General features: G+C 44.0%; 1 protein-coding gene and 1 pseudogene across 1 annotated transcript; both read left to right on the forward strand.

Annotated features, from left to right (window-relative positions):
* Positions 1-697: 697 nt before the first annotated feature.
* LOC100586151 (spermatogenesis-associated protein 31A1-like) lies at positions 698-6,617 on the forward strand. The gene is made up of 5 exons (XM_030809119.1): positions 698-886; positions 1,958-2,051; positions 2,616-2,676; positions 2,930-3,525; positions 3,979-6,617. Exons 1-5 carry the CDS (start codon positions 698-700, stop codon positions 6,537-6,539), a joined length of 3,501 nt encoding a protein of 1,166 aa, XP_030664979.1. The 3' UTR covers positions 6,540-6,617.
* A 5,416-nt stretch (positions 6,618-12,033) lies between these two features.
* On the forward strand, positions 12,034-12,562 carry LOC115834369 (annotated as a pseudogene).
* Positions 12,563-20,832: the final 8,270 nt, after the last annotated feature.

Genomic DNA, 20,832 nt, shown 5'->3' on the forward strand with positions numbered 1-20,832 from the left:
GTGAGAAAACTGCATGTCCTTCACATGTATCCTGAAACTTAAAATAAAATGAATACATAAGTACATAAAATTTAAAAGATAAAAAAATCTTAATTGTATGTGGGTAGGTCCCTTTGATTGAAAGTCAGATAGAAATAATTTTTTAAAACTTGCTATTCAAATTTGCAAAACTAAGAGTAAAAGAAATTTACATTTTGTCTCTGTATTGATACAAGACAAAAACATTGTGTGGAAAAGCTGGAGTTGAGGACGAACGAGATTCTGAGAATAAAAATCCCTGGTACATAGCCAAAATTTCAGAACTTCAGATTTTCAAGGGCTATAAAATAGGTAACTTCAAGCCACCGTCTCCAATAGATAAAAGGAACCAGGTAATATCTATGTCCAGGGAGAAAGAATAGAAAATCGGCTCAGCTCTATCACTGACAAAACTTAGTGAGAAGGAGGGATGTGGGAGGTGGGAGGGTGGGGGGATCCCCGGCTTGGGGGGGTGGAGAGGGGCTGTGCTTTAGCCTCCCACTCCTCCTGCCCTCCCCTCCCCCTCCCGCCATCCCTCCCCCTCCCACTGCCCCTCCCCAACAAAGGAGCCCTTTGTGATGTCAAGGCCCCAGCTCTGTGACACAGGCCTGGGCCCCAGTCCCTGGTCTCCACCGGGATGCCCAGAGCTCAGTTGCTTGAAAGCAACGCGCCTATTCACATGGAGAATCTTCCCTTTCCTTTAAAATTACTTAGCGCCTCATCACTGAACGCCCCCAGCCCCACACCATGGGTGTTGGATATCCTCCTCACCTTGGTGTTTGCCCTGGGGTTATTCTTCCTATTACTCCCCTACTTCTCTTACCTCCGTTGTGACGACCCCCCCTCACCATCGCCTGGGAAGAGAAAGGTAGGAGCCCTCAGTTCAAACCCACAGAGCTTGATTCTCTCCTTTCTTTTTATTATTAGTTCCACTTTTCCAAATCCAGTGGAGAGACTTCTGCGATGGGAAGTCTCAGAAGAGACCAGAACATCATGCTTCCAGGGAGAGGCAGGGCAGCCAGGGCTTGGTAGGGGTAGATCGTGTACTGGGATTTCCATCCCAAGCTCTCAGTCCATCTGTGGGGGAGTGCAGGAGGCATCAAGGAGAAATCAAACCCTGGACTCAGCCCCAGGACCGGTCATGAGACTGGGGAGGTCCCTGTCGGAGACAAGGCCCTGAGCCCTGGCTCATCAGCCACTTTCTGGGGCAGGTGGCTCGGGGCCCACCCTCCTCTGTGTGGGGTGATCTGGGGCCTGTGCTGGGCCCCCAGGGCCTCCCACCGGGGCTGACGTCTCCTCTGGTCTCCTGGGAAGCAGAATCCTACCTGACAGCTCAGCAGTTCCTGCGGGCCTGAGCCTGGGTGTTCCTGGAGAGGAGGAACAGGGACTGACGTCGTCCGTGGTGGACCTCATATTGAAAATCCCTGTGTGTCTGTGTGTTATTTTTACTTTATTTATTTTATTTTATTTTTTGAGACGGAGTCTTGCTCTGTCGTGCAGGCTGCAGTGAAATGGAGAGATATTGGCTCACTGCAACCTCTGCTTCCCGAGTTCAAGCTATTTCCTGTCTTAGCCTCCTGAGTAGCTGGGATTACAGGCACCCGCCACCACACCTGGCTAATTTTTGTATTTGTAGTAGAGACGGGGTCTCACCATGCCCAGGCTGGTCTCAAACTCCTGACCTCAGGTGATCCACCCGCCTCGGCCTCCCAAAGGGCTTGGATTACAGGCGTGAGCCACCACACCCAGCCCCCTCTTCCTGTTTTTCTAAGAAGAAAAGGAGTTTGTCATCCATTTAAACATGAGTGGGAGGAAGCACACAGAGCTCCCTGAGCAAGACTAAGACAGCCATGTGGTTCGTGAGTGCAGCGTGCTGCGGCTGGGCTGGGGGCGGAGAGGGAGAGCCGGTCCTAGCTCCTCGCCGTTTCTTGTCTCCCAGCGTCATCTTGTCTCCCCACGTCATCGTGTCTCCCAGTGTCCCGTACGGTGGAGGGGGAGGCCCAGAGGCAGGATGAAAAACCACAGTCTGAGAGGTAAGGCTCTGCCAGGGCACACTAGATTAATTTGATCTCGTCTGTCCCAGAGGGAACTGACTCTGAAGAAGTCAGTTGAAGAAGCCTGAGGTGGGGGCTCCTAGGAAGGAAATCAGAACCCCGGGTCCTTCTCAGATTCCATGCCGGAATGAAGCCATGGTGGGCCAGGGACTGGGCATTACCCAGCAGGGGGCAGTGTGTGTGTCCTGGGGAGACCAATGCCTGCCTGGATGCGGAGGGGGGTGAGGGGGCCTCCCGCTCCCTGGGAACAGCTGTTCAACTCTGCTAAGGCTGATAGCTCTTTGAGACCACCCCAGTCCTTTCTCCCCAGAGGGCAGTTGTGAGGACTGTGGGGGTGGGGGTCCTGTGTGGAAGCCCTTTGTGAATGACAAAGCCCCGCCCTCCATGCCTTGCTATTACCGTTGGGCCATGTGGCTTTGGACACAGATGTGTGGGTTCCAGGGTCTAATTCCCCATGGTCTTCCCTGAAGAAACAGCCACTCAGCCTCCTGTGAGATCCCAGGCCCCTCCCTCACTGCCCTAACCCGGTCTCCTGATTTCCAGCTTGTAGACAGTGCCCGAGAGGCCTGGAGGAGACCTGGGACCTGCTTTCACACCTGCAGAGGTGAGGCACTTCCCCTTCCCTGCATCCTTCCTACCAGGGCTGGGATGCGACCCCAGGGCCATAGGCAGCCTGGAGCTGACCTGGGATGGGGAGACTGGGGGGCAGAGGATGGGAGTACAACCCTGGGGCGAGGGTAGCAGGAGAATCGGGCACTCAGGGTGTGGGGTGGTGGAGGGGCTGTGGCCCGAGCGCCCACTCTGCCCTTCGGCCCCACCTGCTCCTGGCTGCAGCTCATGCCTCCTGTCTCCTGCAGCCTCCTGGAGCCACACCTTGACAAAGGTGGCCTTTCTCAGCTCTCCGGTCCAGACCTCCCAGGTGAGGTGGGCAGAAGAGCACCTGATGGAGCCTCCCGGTCCTCTCATGAGCCTATAGAAGATGCTGCTCCCATTCTCTCCCCGGTAGCTTCCCCGGATCCTCGAGCCAAGCATCCTCAGGATCTGGCCTCCACCCCATCACCAGGCCCAAGGACCACCTCAGTCTCCTCCCTAAGTGCCTCCCAGCCACCAGAACCTTCCCTTCCCCTAGAACAGCCCTCACCCGAGCCACCTGCACTTTTCCCTCACCCACCACACACGCCTGATCCTCTGGCCTGCTCTCCGCCTCCTCTGAAAGGCTTCCCTGCTCCCCCCCTGCGGGGCTCCACACTGATGACTCCATCCCCTGAGGGGGCACTTCCACTGGGCACCGTCCCTCAAAGCTTGTCTCCACATGGAGATTTGGCGGCTTCTGTCCCAGCCATCGCAGGCCTTGACAGCTCAGTCAGTCGTGTTTCTGCCTCCTCCTGGTGGCAGGAGACTACCAGAACCTGGTGCGCCTTCAACTCATCAGTCCAGAAAGATCATCTTTCCCGCCACTCACCAGAGACCTGTCAGATGGAAGCTGGTAGCCCGTTTTTGCTCAGCTCTGATGGCCAGCATGCCGTGGGGATACAAGTCACAGAAAGAGCCAAGGTCAACATTTGGAAAGAAAAAGAAAATGATGGATCATTTACAGACCAAATGACCCCAGAAAAGCACTTAAATTCTTTGGGGAATTTAGTGAAATTGGATGCTGAGCAGGACACCACAACCCCAAAACCATTCTGGAACATGGGAGAGAACTCGAAACAGCTGCCCAGTCCTCAGAAGCTCTCAGATCCTAGGCTGTTGCAGGAGAGTTTTCGGAAGCATTATAGCCAGCTTTTCTGGGGCCTCCCCTCTCTGCACAGCGAGTCCCTGGTGGCTAATGCCTGGGTAACTGACAGGTCTTATACTTTACAGTCTCCTCCTTTCTTGTTCAATGAAATGTCCAATGTCTGCCCAGTTCAAAGGGATACTACACTGTCCCCACTGCCTTTCCAGGCCCAGCCCCTGTCCCATCTGGGGCCCGAGTCCCAACCCTTTATTTCATCCACACCCCAATTCCGGCCCACACCTATGGCTCAGGCCGAGGCTCAGGCCCATCTTCAATCCTCTTTCCCTGTCCTATCTCCTGCTTTTCCACCCCTGATTAAGAACACTGGAGTAGCTTGCCCTGCATCGCAGAACAAAGTGCAAGCTCTCTCCCTACCTGAAACTCAGCACCCTGAATGGCCTTTGTTGAGGAAACAACTAGAAGGTGGGTTAGCTTTACCCTCTAGGGTCCAAAAATCTCAGGACATCCGTAGTGTCTCCACTCCTAACCTTCCCCAGGAAAGCTTGACATCCATTCTGCCTGAGAACTTTCCAGTCAGTCCTGAACTCCAGAGACAACCGGAGCAACACATAAAAAAGTGGATCATCCAACACTGGGGCAACCTGGGAAGGATCCAAGAGTCTCCAGATCTGATGCAGCTTGGGGACGAATCGCCAGGGACAAGTCAGGCCAAGGGCAAACCCAGGCCCTGGCAGTCCTCCATGTCCACAGGCGAAAGCAGCAAGGAGGCACAGAAGGTGAAGTTCCAGCTAGAGAAGGACCCGTGCCCACATCTGGGGCAAATTCTGGGGCAGACCCCACAAAATCTATCCAGGGGCATGGAAAGCTTCCCAGGGAAGGTTCTGGGGGCCACCTCTGAGGAGTCGGAAAGGATCTTGAGGAAGCCCTTGAGGAGTGACTCGGGAAGTGATTTACTAAGATGCACAGAGAGGAATCGTATAGAAAACCTCCTGAAAGCCCACATAGGCAGGAGGTTGAGCCAGACCAACGAGGGCTTGGTCCCCCTGACTGTGCGTCGATCCTGGCTTGCTGCAAACCACGCTTTTCCCGTGCCCAACACCCACGTGAAAACCAGCAATCTAGCAGCCCCGGAAAGTGGGAAAGCCTGTGTGAACACAGCCCAGGTGCTTTCCTTCCTCGAGCCGTGTGCTCAGCAGGTGCTGGGAGCCCACATTGTGAGGTTACGGGCCAAACACAGGTGGGGTCTACCCCTCACGGTCCTCAAGCCCATTCGGTGCTTTAAACTGGAAAAGGTTTCATCCTTGTCCCTTACACAGCTTGCCGGTCCCTCCTCAGCCACCTGTGAATCTGGGGCTGGCTCAAAAGTTGAGGTGGCCACGTCCCTTAGAAAGCCACCAATGGCAAGTCTGAGAAAGCAGGTGCTGACCAAAGCATCTGTTCACATGCCAGAGAGTCTTCTGGCCTCCTCACCTGCATGTGAGCAGTTCCCGATGGTCCCACGAGGGATGCCATCTTGGAATGGTCATGGGCCCTTGAAGGCTCCTTCAGCTGGACAGGAGGGCAGGTGGCCATCTAAGCCCCTCACATACAGCCTCACAGGCAGCACCCAGCAGAGCAGGAGCTTAGGAGCCCAATCTTCAAAGGCTGGAGAGACCAGGCAGGCAGTGCCACAACCCAGAGTCCCCTTGGGAACCTGTAGGCTGGCAAACCTCCAAGCCACAAGTGAGGATGTGCGTGGTTTTGAGGCTCCAGGGACCAGCAAAAGCTCTCTACTCCCTACAGTGTCTGTCTCCCAAGATCCAAGAAAGCTGTGCCTTAGGGAGGAGGTTGTTAGTGAATTTGAGCCTGGAATGGCCATGAAGTCAGAGACCCAGCCTCAAGTTTCTGCCGCTGTTGTGCTCCTTCCAGATGGGCAAGCATCTGTTCTGCCCCATCCTTCAGAGAATTTGGCTTCTCAGGTGCCCCAGGGCCATCTCCAGAGCATGCCTACTGGGAACATGGGGGCTTCCCTGGAGCTACGTGACTTCACGGCAGCCAGAAGGAGCAACCTGGGGCACAAGGAGATCAAGAACCCAAACTGTCAAGGCTCATGTGAGAGCCAAAGCGCGATGTTTCCCTCTACTCACAAGAGGAAGAACTCTAGGAATCCCTACGAGGGCTTAGAAAAACATGAAAACTTAGAAAAACATGAACAGGGGCTTGAAGGATTGAGGACTCCTCAAGTTACCCCAGTCAGGAAAACAGAAGACACCCATCAGGATGCAGGCATCCAGCTACTGCCATCCAAGAAACAGCCTCCTTCAGTAAGCCACTTTGGAGAAAACATCAAGAAATTTTTTCAGTGGGCTTTTTCAAAGAAAAAAAGTAAGCCAGCACCAGTCACTGCTGAGAGTCAAAAAACGGTAAAAAAGAGATCACGTGTGTACAGCAGCAGTGCTGAAGCTCAGGAGCTCATGACAGCAGTTGGACACATACTGGAGAAGAAAATGTCACCTTGCCATGCGCAGCATGCCTCGAAGGTAAATCAGCACAAACGGGAGTTTCAAGCCCCCGTCTGTGGGGTTCCCTGCAACCACAGGCACCTCTTCTACTCAGAACACAGCAGAATGCTGAGCTATGCAGCCAGCAGTCAACAAACCACTCTCAAGAGCCAGGGTTGTCCCAACAGAGAGAGGCAAATCAGAGATCAGCAGCCCTTGAAAAGTGTCCGGTGCAACAATGAACAATGAGGCCTGCGACATCCCCAATTCTTGCTCCCCAAGAAAGCTGTATCCCCAGTCAGTCCCCCTCAGCACCGGCCAAAGACACCCGGTGCCTCCAGCCACCATCACCACTGTCCAAGGCACTGTCTTCTTTGGGAAGGTATCTGATTTGGTCAGTCACAAATTCTTTTTAGCCTTCCCTAGAGAAAAACAAATCCCCAAGAAAAAATTCACTCTGTAGAGAAAAAATATTTTTTCTCATGTTAGTACATGCAGAACATTTAATGTTCCACAATATATATGGTTTTTTATTCATAAGAGGGTGATGGCTTTTATTTGTGCCGTGCTTGGTGTGAGCTTGGTTTCTGGAAGCGACAGGACATGGAGGGATGCTGACAGTGGTGCTGTAAGCCCACCTTCACCCTGAGTTCCTTCACTGAACCTTAGGGTTCCGTAATACTGTCTTTACACAAACAACAAAAAACTCTAAAAACAAGATGAGAAAAACCTATGAAGAATATTTATTACAGTATTACTTATAATAGCCAAAAAGTAAAAACAACCCCAATGTTAATTAACTGATGAATGGATAAACACAATATGGTGTATCATATCATATATATAATATCATGTTATTGACCAACAAAAGTAATGAAGTACTGACATATGCTGCAACCTGGGTGAAAATATTATATTCTTGTAAATATCATGCTGCGTAAAAGAAACCAGAACCAAAGAGTGCATTTTGTATTATTCCATTTATATAAAATCTCCCAAACAGGCAAGTTTAGACAGTGGTTGCCTAATGATGTAAAGTGGAGGAGGAATGGGAAGTGACTGCTAATGGGTACTGAGACTATTTTGAGGGTACCAAAAATGTTATAAAATTAAACTTTGGTGATGATTGAACAACTGAATGAATATATTAATATGTATGAAACATTTTAAGTGAGTAAATTACACAAAATTTAAATTATGGCTAAACAAAGCTGTTTTTAAAAAGTGTACCAGCAGCATAAAATTAGTTATAAATTAATCAGGATTAAACAGTGCTCATCTTGATTAAGCTTATAATGGATGATGATTATTTTACTTGTTTTATTCTATAGTAAACAGTTTTAGATTCAGTGATTAAACAAAGGACTACCTTTACACTCTCCTTATTTTTTAAGTAAAGGAGAAACATTATTAAAAAGTGTATAAACGGGTTCATGTTTATGTTAACTATCTTACCCTTCCTTCTTTTTTACTTCCAATTACTTTAGTTATATTTTGGGTTCTATTTGATAATTGTCTATGGAATCTGTTAATCATTCTTTAAAGGAAAGAGGAAGTGGGTAGGGAATAAAGTATGGAGCCATCTAAAAAGGAAAAGATCTGGGAAGATGTTGTGCTGATTTAATGTTAAGAAATGTTGGGAAAGTCAACCCTTGATGTCTTGGTTTTTATTTTAGAAACATTATTTTGTTGACAATATAATAAAGTGCATACAACTGATTTAAAATAAAAATAAAGTATATGAAAATATGTAAGATGCAGCTGAAGCAGAGGTGAGAGGAAAATTTTTATGACTAAATGTTTGTATTAGAAGTGATAAAGGCCTCAACCAACTAAATTCCTACCTCAAACAACAAACAAACAAAAACAAGAAATAAAAAGAGCAAACCTAGTAGTTTTTTTTTTGTGTAGGTTGGAATGAATGTGAGAGACAGAAGACATGAAGAGCAGAAGAGAAAGGACAAGGTCAAAGGTGGCACTGGGGTTTTAAATACAGGAAATTGGGACGATGAACCAGCAGCCTTAGCAAGATACAGAAGAAAAAAGAGATTTAGGAAAAACGTAGTATGGGTCAGCCGGATTTGGGGATGCTGATGCCATAACCAACTATAACCAATGGAAGATGATTTAACACAGTTGTAAGTATCTTGAAGCCAACGGTCTTTTAGATGAGAAACAGTCTTTCATTTTCAAATTTAAAACTTTATTCTTAAAATGTATACATTTAATCCAGAATAACCTATGGATATGTATTGAATGTGTTCATTTTAAATTTGTATCTGATTTGCAGTGTCCCATTTCACTATAGTTTTCTGAAGAAATCTCAGTTCTTTATGCAAACTGTACCGTAGTAGTCAAGAATTTAAGATTACTTTCACGTTCAAGGTCCTATCTCCAATTATCCTCTTGTTTAACACGATTGCCTTTTGACCTACTTTCCATCTTACCATTAACATTATATTTTTTAATTATCCTGAATCAAATTTCGATTTAAGAAACTCCAAAAATAACAAAAATTGGAAACAGCCTATAACATTTTAGGAAATCAAGAAATATATTTAATTGTAACAGCCAGTTTCATACTCCACAAGAGAAGAATAAAGCAAAGCCTGATCAAGACGTTCCTATAACACAACTCAATCACCTTTGAGCCTTTATTCTTTACCAGTCTCTCTATTCTCTGTGCCTATTTTCTACTCTCCCTGAGCAGAAATTTAAGTGTCACATTTTGCCAAGGCCTCCATTACATGAGTAATGAGTGCTTACATATATTGATATCCCCTGATTTTCTATTGGTGAAGTTTCCAGGAACATTCACTCTTTTGGGAGGAGTAGAGACTCACATAAAGGTCATGTTATGTCTCTTCATCTTCCATCCTTCAGAGACTACTGGTGGCCAGAACACCTATGTGGGAGAGTGGGTATGGGAATTGGGGTGTGTGGATAAACTCTGTTCGGGAGAGGCTCTCAAGGATCTGTGAGTCGGAGGAGTCACCTATCTTTAGGGTTGCACAAATCTAGCACCTTTTATGAAAACTGCATTCACCCAGAATGTGAAAAGAAAAAAGGATAGCTGAGAACTTTTAAAATTCAGCAACAGACACCTGCCCACGAATCAAAGAAGCTCAGAGAACACCAGATCCTACTTTCCTACTGTCATAAATTAGGTAGTTATTTTATTAAAATAAAAAGATAGGGCTGGGCACTGTGGCTCACACCTGTAATCCCAGCACTTTGGGAGGCCGAGGCAGGTGGATCACAAGGTCAGGAGATCGAGACCATCCTGGCTAACATGGTGAAACCCTGTCTCTACTAAAAATACAAAAAAATTAGCCAGGCGTGGCAGCGGGTGCCTGTAGTCCCAGCTGCAGGGGAGACTGAGGCAGGAGAATGGTGTGAACCCGGGGGACGGAGCTTGCAGTGAGCCAAGATTGCACCACTGCACTCCAGCCTGGGCAACAGAGCGAGACTCAGTCTCAAAAAAAAAAAGATAGAAAATAACATTGAACTTGAAGGACACTTTACACCAAATGGACCTAAAAGACACATACAGCAACTTCACCCAACAGCAGCAGAATACACATTCTTCTCAGGGACACATAGAACATTCTGCAGGATACACAACAGGTTAGAGCACAAGACAAATCTTTGCAAATTTAATATTAGAGTCATATCAAGTACCTTTTCAGACAACAGTGATATGACACTAGAAATCAACAATAGAAGGAATTTCAGAAAATGTACAAATATGTGGAAATTAAGCAACATGGTGCTGAACCACCAACAGGTGAATGAAGAAATTAAAATTAAAAGAATTAAGCAACATGCTCTTGAACAACCAATAGGTCAATGAAGAGATTAACAAGAAATGTAAAAATATCTTGAGAAAAACAAAAATGGAAACACAACATACCAAAACTTACGAGATGCAGCAAAAGCATTTCTAAGAGGAAAGTTTATAGCAATACACATCAACAGCAAAAAGCAGAAAGATCTCAGATAAACAACTTAGTATTATGCCTCAAGGAAATAGAAAAAGGAGAACAAATTCTTCCAATGTTAGCAGAAGGAAATAAAATAATAAAGATCAGAGCAAAAATAAGTCAAATGAAAACTAGAAAATGACACAAAAGATGAACAAAACTAAGTTTCTTAAAAATATAAAACCAATAATCTTTTAGCTAGACGGAAAAAGGAAAGAAGACTCAAATAAATAAAATTAGAAATGAAAAAGGAGACATTGTAACTGATACCACAAAAATACAAAGAATCATAAGAGACTATTACAATTACATGCCTTTACGAAAATCATTTTTTCATTGGCAGCAACATTGGAAGATGTTATGCTAAAAGAAATAAGCCAAGCCAAAAAAGACAAAAACTGCATGTTCTCACTTATATGTGGAATCTAAAATAATCAAACTGAAACAAGCAGAGAGCAGAATGGTCCTTAGCAGAGGCTGGAGGTGTGGGGTGGAATGGATAGATACTGGTCAAAAGGTACAAAGCCTCATTTATACAAGAGGAATAATAAGGTTTTTTTTCTTTGAGATATATTCCAAAACTTGGTGAAAACAGTACATAGTAAAGAATTCTACATTTTAAAAATCACTAAGAGTAAATTTCAAATGCATTCCCCATTAAAAATGACAAGTATTTGAGGTGGTGGATGCTAATTAGCTTGATATAATTATTCCAAATTGTATTCATAAACTGTACCATCACTTTGTACTCCATAAATATACACAACTATGATTTGTCAATTTACAATTTAAAAATAAAAATTAAAGCACAAGAAAACACAACACGTGTGTGTACCTATGCATGTGTGCGTCCATATAAGTGCACACACACCCCCTCGCCTCCATTACTTTCCAAAATGGACAAATGTGCAATTATTTTGACTTAGGCTCCAAATATCTAATCTGATTCTAATATTTCCTTGCAGAATTATCAGTGGCCACTTGAGAAAGGAAGGGCTAGCTGGCAGACTACATCAGCTCAGGATTTTTAAAAGATGACTTTTTAATTTTGGTGTGTGTGTGTGTGTCTGTTTTTGTTGTTGTTAATGGGAGTTGGAGGTGATGTTCATCAGCAATGGAAATGAAGTCTGGTGGTCAATGCTTCCACACTGTCTAAACCCTGCAGCTGAAAATAATGGGCGTTATTCATCTGTAAACTATGTTTATATGGTCTTTACATTCATAATTCTCTATATCTTGTGCTGTCTGATATAGAGAATTCAGAAGAAATTCTCATAAAGCAAGTTGCCTCTTTAAGAGTTATCAGGGCCGGGCGCGGTGGCTCAAGCCTGTAATCCTAGAACTTTGGGAGGCCGAGGGGGGCGGATCACCAGGTCAGGAGATCGAGACCATCCTGGCTAACACGGTGAAACCCCGACTCTACTAAAAATACAAAAAAATTAGCCGGGCGTGGTGGCCGGCGCCTGTAGTCCCAGCTACTCGGGAGGCTGAGGCAGGAGAATGGCGTGAACCCGGGAGGCGGAGCTTGCAGTGAGCCGAGATCGCGCCACTGCACTCCAGCCTGGGCGACAGAGCGAGACTCTGTCTCAAAAAAAAAAAAAAAAAAAAAAAAAAAAGAGTGATCAGGCCAGAGCTGGTGAACGCTCGGGGTTCCCGGCGGCGAAGCAGAGGAGGAGGCAGGCGGTGGCCCGGTGGCTCCCCCCACGGACGGTGCGCGGCCCGGCCCATCTGGCGAACTCGCGGTGGTCGCGCGGCCTCGGGCGCCGCCGACCCCGGGCCCTCCGCCGCCGCCATGGTTCGGCCGCTAGTGCCCAGCTCGCAGAAGGCGCTGCTGCTGGAGCTCAAGGGGCTGCAGGAAGAGCCGGTCGAGGGCTTCCGCGTGACACTGCTGGACGAGGGCGACCTATACAACTGGGAGGTGGCCATCTTCGGGCCCAACACCTACTACGAGGGCGGCTACTACAAGGCGCGCCTCAAGTTCCCCATCGACTACCCATACTCTCCACCGGCCTTTCGGTTCCTACCAAGATGTGGCACCCTAACATCTACGAGACGGGGGACGTGTGTATCTCCATCCTCCACTCCCCGGTAGACGACCCGCAGAGCAGGGAGCTGCCCTCAGAGAGGTGGAACCCCACGCAGAACGTCAGGACCATCCTCCTGAGTGTGATCTCCCTCCTGAACGAGCCCAACACCTTCTCGCCCGCCCACGTGGACGCCTCCGTGAGGTACAGGAAGTGGAAAGAGAGCAAGGGGAAGGATCGGGAGTACACAGACATCATCCCGTGAGGGCGGGCGGGGGCGTCACGGGAGGAGAGAGTCAGATCCGGCCTGCACCCCAGCCCCTGGTCCCACGGCCGCCCAGCCCCACCATCCTGGTGAGGGTGGCGGAGCTTCCTGGTGCCCATTTACAGGGTGCCAGTCACAGACGGAGGCCGGGCCGAGTGGCGGAAGGTCCAGCCAGGTTCAAGCCCAGCTTCTTGCCCCTTTTCCTCTTTTTTTTTTTTTTTTTTTTTGAGACAGAGTCTCGCTCTGTCGCCCAGGCTGGAGTGCAGTGGCGCGATCTCGGCTCACGGCAAGCTCCGCCTCCCGGGTTCACGCCATTCTCCTGCCTCAGCCTCCCGAGTAGCTGGGACTACAGGCGCCGGCCACCACGCCCGGCTAATTTTTTTGTATTTTTAGTAGAGTCGGGGTTTCACCGTGTTAGCCAGGATGGTCTCGATCTCCTGACCTGGTGATCCGCCCCCCTCGGCCTCCCAAAGTTCTAGGATTACAGGCTTGAGCCACCGCGCCCGGCCCTGATAACTCTTAAAGAGGCAACTTGCTTTATGAGAATTTCTTCTGAATTCTCCTATATCAGACAGCACAAGATATAGAGAATTATGAATGTAAAGACCATATAAACATAGTTTACAGATGAATAACGCCCATTATTTTCAGCTGCAGGGTTTAGACAGTGTGGAAGCATTGACCACCAGACTTCATTTCCATTGCTGATGAACATCACCTCCAACTCCCATTAACAACAACAAAAACAGACACACACACACACACACCAAAATTAAAAAGTCATCTTTTAAAAATCCTGAGCTGATGTAGTCTGCCAGCTAGCCCTTCCTTTCTCAAGTGGCCACTGATAATTCTGCAAGGAAATATTAGAATCAGATTAGATATTTGGAGCCTAAGTCAAAATAATTGCACATTTGTCCATTTTGGAAAGTAATGGAGGCGAGGGGGTGTGTGTGCACTTATATGGACGCACACATGCATAGGTACACACACGTGTTGTGTTTTCTTGTGCTTTAATTTTTATTTTTAAATTGTAAATTGACAAATCATAGTTGTGTATATTTATGGAGTACAAAGTGATGGTACAGTTTATGAATACAATTTGGAATAATTATATCAAGCTAATTAGCATCCACCACCTCAAATACTTGTCATTTTTAATGGGGAATGCATTTGAAATTTACTCTTAGTGATTTTTAAAATGTAGAATTCTTTACTATGTACTGTTTTCACCAAGTTTTGGAATATATCTCAAAGAAAAAAAACCTTATTATTCCTCTTGTATAAATGAGGCTTTGTACCTTTTGACCAGTATCTATCCATTCCACCCCACACCTCCAGCCTCTGCTAAGGACCATTCTGCTCTCTGCTTGTTTCAGTTTGATTATTTTAGATTCCACATATAAGTGAGAACATGCAGTTTTTGTCTTTTTTGGCTTGGCTTATTTCTTTTAGCATAACATCTTCCAATGTTGCTGCCAATGAAAAAATGATTTTCGTAAAGGCATGTAATTGTAATAGTCTCTTATGATTCTTTGTATTTTTGTGGTATCAGTTATAATGTCTCCTTTTTCATTTCTAATTTTATTTATTTGAGTCTTCTTTCCTTTTTCCGTCTAGCTAAAAGATTATTGGTTTTATATTTTTAAGAAACTTAGTTTTGTTCATCTTTTGTGTCATTTTCTAGTTTTCATTTCACTTATTTTTGCTCTGATCTTTATTATTTTATTTCCTTCTGCTAACATTGGAAGAATTTGTTCTCCTTTTTCTATTTCCTTGAGGCATAATACTAAGTTGTTTATCTGAGATCTTTCTGCTTTTTGCTGTTGATGTGTATTGCTATAAACTTTCCTCTTAGAAATGCTTTTGCTGCATCTCGTAAGTTTTGGTATGTTGTGTTTCCATTTTTGTTTTTCTCAAGATATTTTTACATTTCTTGTTTAATCTCTTCATTGACCTATTGGTTGTTCAAGAGCATGTTGCTTAATTCTTTTAATTTTAATTTCTTCATTCACCTGTTGGTGGTTCAGCACCATGTTGCTTAATTTCCACATATTTGTACATTTTCTGAAATTCCTTCTATTGTTGATTTCTAGTGTCATATCACTGTTGTCTGAAAAGGTACTTGATATGACTCTAATATTAAATTTGCAAAGATTTGTCTTGTGCTCTAACCTGTTGTGTATCCTGCAGAATGTTCTATGTGTCCCTGAGAAGAATGTGTATTCTGCTGCTGTTGGGTGAAGTTGCTGTATGTGTCTTTTAGGTCCATTTGGTGTAAAGTGTCCTTCAAGTTCAATGTTATTTTCTATCTTTTTTTTTTTGAGACTGAGTCTCGCTCTGTTGCCCAGGCTGGAGTGCAGTGGTGCAGTCTTGGCTCACTGCAAGCTCCGTCCCCCGGGTTCACACCATTCTCCTGCCTCAGTCTCCCCTGCAGCTGGGACTACAGGCACCCGCTGCCACGCCTGGCTAATTTTTTTGTATTTTTAGTAGAGACAGGGTTTCACCATGTTAGCCAGGATGGTCTCGATCTCCTGACCTTGTGATCCACCTGCCTCGGCCTCCCAAAGTGCTGGGATTACAGGTGTGAGCCACAGTGCCCAGCCCTATCTTTTTATTTTAATAAAATAACTACCTAATTTATGACAGTAGGAAAGTAGGATCTGGTGTTCTCTGAGCTTCTTTGATTCGTGGGCAGGTGTCTGTTGCTGAATTTTAAAAGTTCTCAGCTATCCTTTTTTCTTTTCACATTCTGGGTGAATGCAGTTTTCATAAAAGGTGCTAGATTTGTGCAACCCTAAAGATAGGTGACTCCTCCGACTCACAGATCCTTGAGAGCCTCTCCCGAACAGAGTTTATCCACACACCCCAATTCCCATACCCACTCTCCCACATAGGTGTTCTGGCCACCAGTAGTCTCTGAAGGATGGAAGATGAAGAGACATAACATGACCTTTATGTGAGTCTCTACTCCTCCCAAAAGAGTGAATGTTTCTGGAAACTTCACCAATAGAAAATCAGGGGATATCAATATATGTAAGCACTCATTACTCATGTAATGGAGGCCTTGGCAAAATGTGACACTTAAATTTCTGCTCAGGGAGAGTAGAAAATAGGCACAGAGAATAGAGAGACTGGTAAAGAATAAAGGCTCAAAGGTGATTGAGTTGTGTTATAGGAACGTCTTGATCAGGCTTTGCTTTATTCTTCTCTTGTGGAGTATGAAACTGGCTGTTACAATTAAATATATTTCTTGATTTCCTAAAATGTTATAGGCTGTTTCCAATTTTTGTTATTTTTGGAGTTTCTTAAATCGAAATTTGATTCAGGATAATTAAAAAATATAATGTTAATGGTAAGATGGAAAGTAGGTCAAAAGGCAATCGTGTTAAACAAGAGGATAATTGGAGATGGGACCTTGAACGTGAAAGTAATCTTAAATTCTTGACTACTGCGGTACAGTTTGCATAAAGAACTGAGATTTCTTCAGAAAACTATAGTGAAATGGGACACTGCAAATCAGATACAAATTTAAAATGAACACATTTATTCAATACATATCCATAGGTTATTCTGGATTAAATGTATACATTTTAAGAATAAAGTTTTAAATTTGAAAATGAAAGACTGTTTCTCATCTAAAAGACCGTTGGCTTCAAGATACTTACAACTGTGTTAAATCATCTTCCATTGGTTATAGTTGGTTATGGCATCAGCATCCCCAAATCCGGCTGACCCATACTACGTTTTTCCTAAATCTCTTTTTTCTTCTGTATCTTGCTAAGGCTGCTGGTTCATCGTCCCAATTTCCTGTATTTAAAACCCCAGTGCCACCTTTGACCTTGTCCTTTCTCTTCTGCTCTTCATGTCTTCTGTCTCTCACATTCATTCCAACCTACACAAAAAAAAAACTACTAGGTTTGCTCTTTTTATTTCTTGTTTTTGTTTGTTTGTTGTTTGAGGTAGGAATTTAGTTGGTTGAGGCCTTTATCACTTCTAATACAAACATTTAGTCATAAAAATTTTCCTCTCACCTCTGCTTCAGCTGCATCTTACATATTTTCATATACTTTATTTTTATTTTAAATCAGTTGTATGCACTTTATTATATTGTCAACAAAATAATATTTCTAAAATAAAAACCAAGACATCAAGGGTTGACTTTCCCAACATTTCTTAACATTAAATCAGCACAACATCTTCCCAGATCTTTTCCTTTTTAGATGGCTCCATACTTTATTCCCTACCCACTTCCTCTTTCCTTTAAAGAATGATTAACAGATTCCATAGACAATTATCAAATAGAACCCAAAATATAACTAAAGTAATTGGAAGTAAAAAAGAAGGAAGGGTAAGATAGTTAACATAAACATGAACCCGTTTATACACTTTTTAATAATGTTTCTCCTTTACTTAAAAAATAAGGAGAGTGTAAAGGTAGTCCTTTGTTTAATCACTGAATCTAAAACTGTTTACTATAGAATAAAACAAGTAAAATAATCATCATCCATTATAAGCTTAATCAAGATGAGCACTGTTTAATCCTGATTAATTTATAACTAATTTTATGCTGCTGGTACACTTTTTAAAAACAGCTTTGTTTAGCCATAATTTAAATTTTGTGTAATTTACTCACTTAAAATGTTTCATACATATTAATATATTCATTCAGTTGTTCAATCATCACCAAAGTTTAATTTTATAACATTTTTGGTACCCTCAAAATAGTCTCAGTACCCATTAGCAGTCACTTCCCATTCCTCCTCCACTTTACATCATTAGGCAACCACTGTCTAAACTTGCCTGTTTGGGAGATTTTATATAAATGGAATAATACAAAATGCACTCTTTGGTTCTGGTTTCTTTTACGCAGCATGATATTTACAAGAATATAATATTTTCACCCAGGTTGCAGCATATGTCAGTACTTCATTACTTTTGTTGGTCAATAACATGATATTACATATATGATATGATACACCATATTGTGTTTATCCATTCATCAGTTAATTAACATTGGGGTTGTTTTTACTTTTTGGCTATTATAAGTAATACTGTAATAAATATTCTTCATAGGTTTTTCTCATCTTGTTTTTAGAGTTTTTTGTTGTTTGTGTAAAGACAGTATTACGGAACCCTAAGGTTCAGTGAAGGAACTCAGGGTGAAGGTGGGCTTACAGCACCACTGTCAGCATCCCTCCATGTCCTGTCGCTTCCAGAAACCAAGCTCACACCAAGCACGGCACAAATAAAAGCCATCACCCTCTTATGAATTAAAAACCATATATATTGTGGAACATTAAATGTTCTGCATGTACTAACATGAGAAAAAATATTTTTTCTCTACAGAGTGAATTTTTTCTTGGGGATTTGTTTTTCTCTAGGGAAGGCTAAAAAGAATTTGTGACTGACCAAATCAGATACCTTCCCAAAGAAGACAGTGCCTTGGACAGTGGTGATGGTGGCTGGAGGCACCGGGTGTCTTTGGCCGGTGCTGAGGGGGACTGACTGGGGATACAGCTTTCTTGGGGAGCAAGAATTGGGGATGTCGCAGGCCTCATTGTTCATTGTTGCACCGGACACTTTTCAAGGGCTGCTGATCTCTGATTTGCCTCTCTCTGTTGGGACAACCCTGGCTCTTGAGAGTGGCTTGTTGACTGCTGGCTGCATAGCTCAGCATTCTGCTGTGTTCTGAGTAGAAGAGGTGCCTGTGGTTGCAGGGAACCCCACAGACGGGGGCTTGAAACTCCCGTTTGTGCTGATTTACCTTCGAGGCATGGTGCGCATGGCAAGGTGACATTTTCTTCTCCAGTATGTGTCCAATGGATGTATCATTACTAAATGTCTGGACACAGATCTTATATTTGTGATATTTGTACATGTTCCCATGAGAGGTCATTAAACTAGTTAAGTAAGGCACTTCATGAGAGTTCAACATTTTATACAAGAATGTTTCAAATGCGCTGCTTGTTTTGGGTATTGAGTCAAGTTGACATCTAAAAGCAAACTAAGAGACAGAGGTAAGAATCCAGGCAAGAGATATAAAGGCCTGGATTAGGTCTGCAAAGCTGTAGAAGGATTGGGAGACGGCATTGATACTCTCCGGGATCTTTCCAAAGCTTGGACTCTATGCAGTTCAGCCCTGACACAATCACAGAGTTGTAGAATGGTAAGGGACATTGACACCATCTCATCCAAGTCTTCCATTACAGAGATTAAACCCCAGGAAGAAAAAGTAGCTTTCTCCCTTCTCCATAGAGCAAGTTAATAAAGAAGTTAAAACTCTGAAACACCACCCTTCAACCTTGATCCAGTGAGTGAACTCTTATTCTGCCACACCACGCAGATTTTCATTAAATCTTTTTCGTAGCATATACACTTTGTTAATTAAGCCTACAAAAACAGGGTGCTAGGATATAAGCTGTTCGTCAACTGGAAATAAGCAAAGAATTTAAATGTTGCCATGAATTACAGGTATCTTATGAAGCAGGAAGGGTCTCCTATTTAAACTTCTCAGGGTAACATACAAAGCAAAGATGATTCAAAGCTGAGTCCTCCATTTGCCAACAAAGTGGCATTGAGGAAGTCACTTAACCTCTGAAGCTCATCTGTAAAATGAATAAATAATTCTCACCTTAAAAGTTGTAGATATATATAATGCCTTCACAATGTATAGAGCCCAGTGCATGTTAGGCAGGTCATTTATTTCTCTGTTCCTTCCTTCCTTTCCAAATTTTGCCTTCAAAATTTGTAAGGAGAAGTTATCTGCCATCTTCTCCAGACCACTAGAGACAATACAGCAAACGAGTTAGAATTTGGCCTCTTGTGTCAGAAAAACTAAATGGTGACTCTTGGCCCTGCGTGAACACAGACACATTCTTCAGTCTCTCATGACTGTTGATACATCTATGATAATCTGAAGACAACTATTGCAACCTCATAGGGTTGTTGTGAGGATTATATGAGCTAAATATATGAAAGCTTCTTAGACTAATGCCTGGCATAGAGTAAACACTCAAGTTATGGCTTGATTATGTTGACTTTGCATGCAGAGAACCACGTTACATTGTAACTTCCCTTATCTTCTCATCCTCATAACTAATGATCTTCTCTTTCATACACAACTTCATATTTTCAAGAAAATTACATTTTCTTCATGCATGTCTCTTCAGACATGGAAAAAGCTAAAAACCTCTTTTCTCAAAAGTAGTTAAGGTAAATGAGATCAATGGATCCAACTGACTGCCAGAAATGGAGTAGTGGAGCCCTTAATATCATCAATTCAAGATATTGGACACCCATCCATTGATTTTCTCCCTGTCTCTATTAGAAGTCAATAGCTCCTCATCACACATTCGACAGGTGAGGATTCCTAGAAGTACTGTAAGTGGACTGAAGTAGTTTGGTGTGCTTGTGTCCAGAGCATTAGGTGAAAATTAGAATTGACCTCTGTTTATACCCTACATACCATACAGGGACTCGAGAAACACCCACTGATCCATGAACCTTTCCTCACTGAATGCCTTGGTAATTAGGACATGATTAACTCTAGGGGCCACCTGGCATTGCATTTGAGAACAAAGGACTAAAGTGGATGGCAAAAAAATAATGAGTAGAAGATTGGGCTCCATGGTGAGACCATTTGAATCCTGGCTTCATCATATTTGTAGCTTTAGGCATGTCACTGAATTTCACCAAATCTCAATTTTCTCTTCTATAAAACTAGGAGCATAACAGGTATACTAAAATAGCACAGTTCTCATGAGATTAAGTGAAATAATTTTAGTAAAGAGTTTAGCACCAAGCAAATGTTCAATAAGAGCTCTTATTGTGATTAGATCAATATAAAAATGACTAAGTGCTGTATCATGTTATATTGCTTCAAAATGCAAAAATAAGGCCGGGCACGGTGGCTCACGCTTGTAATCCCAGCACTTTGGGAGGCCGAGGTGGGCGGATCACGAGGTCAGGAGATCGAGACCACGGTGAAACCCCATCTCTACTAAAAATACAAAAAATTAGCCGGGCGTGGTGGCGGGCGCCTGTAGTCCCAGCTACTCGGAGAGGCTGAGGCAGGAGAATGGCGTGAACCCGGGAGGCGGAGCTTGCAGTGAGCCGAGATTGCGCCACTGCACTCCAGCCTGGGCAGCAGAGCGAGACTCCATCTCAAAAAAAAAAAAAAAAAAAAAAATGCAAAAATAAGAATTCACAGAGTGCGAGATTATTGTGGCACTAAGGAGAGTATATATATATGTATTAACTAGGGAGAT

This window comes from Nomascus leucogenys, unplaced genomic scaffold (genome assembly GCF_006542625.1).
Source record: "Nomascus leucogenys isolate Asia unplaced genomic scaffold, Asia_NLE_v1 001341F_40917_qpd_obj, whole genome shotgun sequence".
In the NCBI taxonomy this organism is placed as follows: Eukaryota; Metazoa; Chordata; class Mammalia; order Primates; family Hylobatidae; genus Nomascus; species Nomascus leucogenys.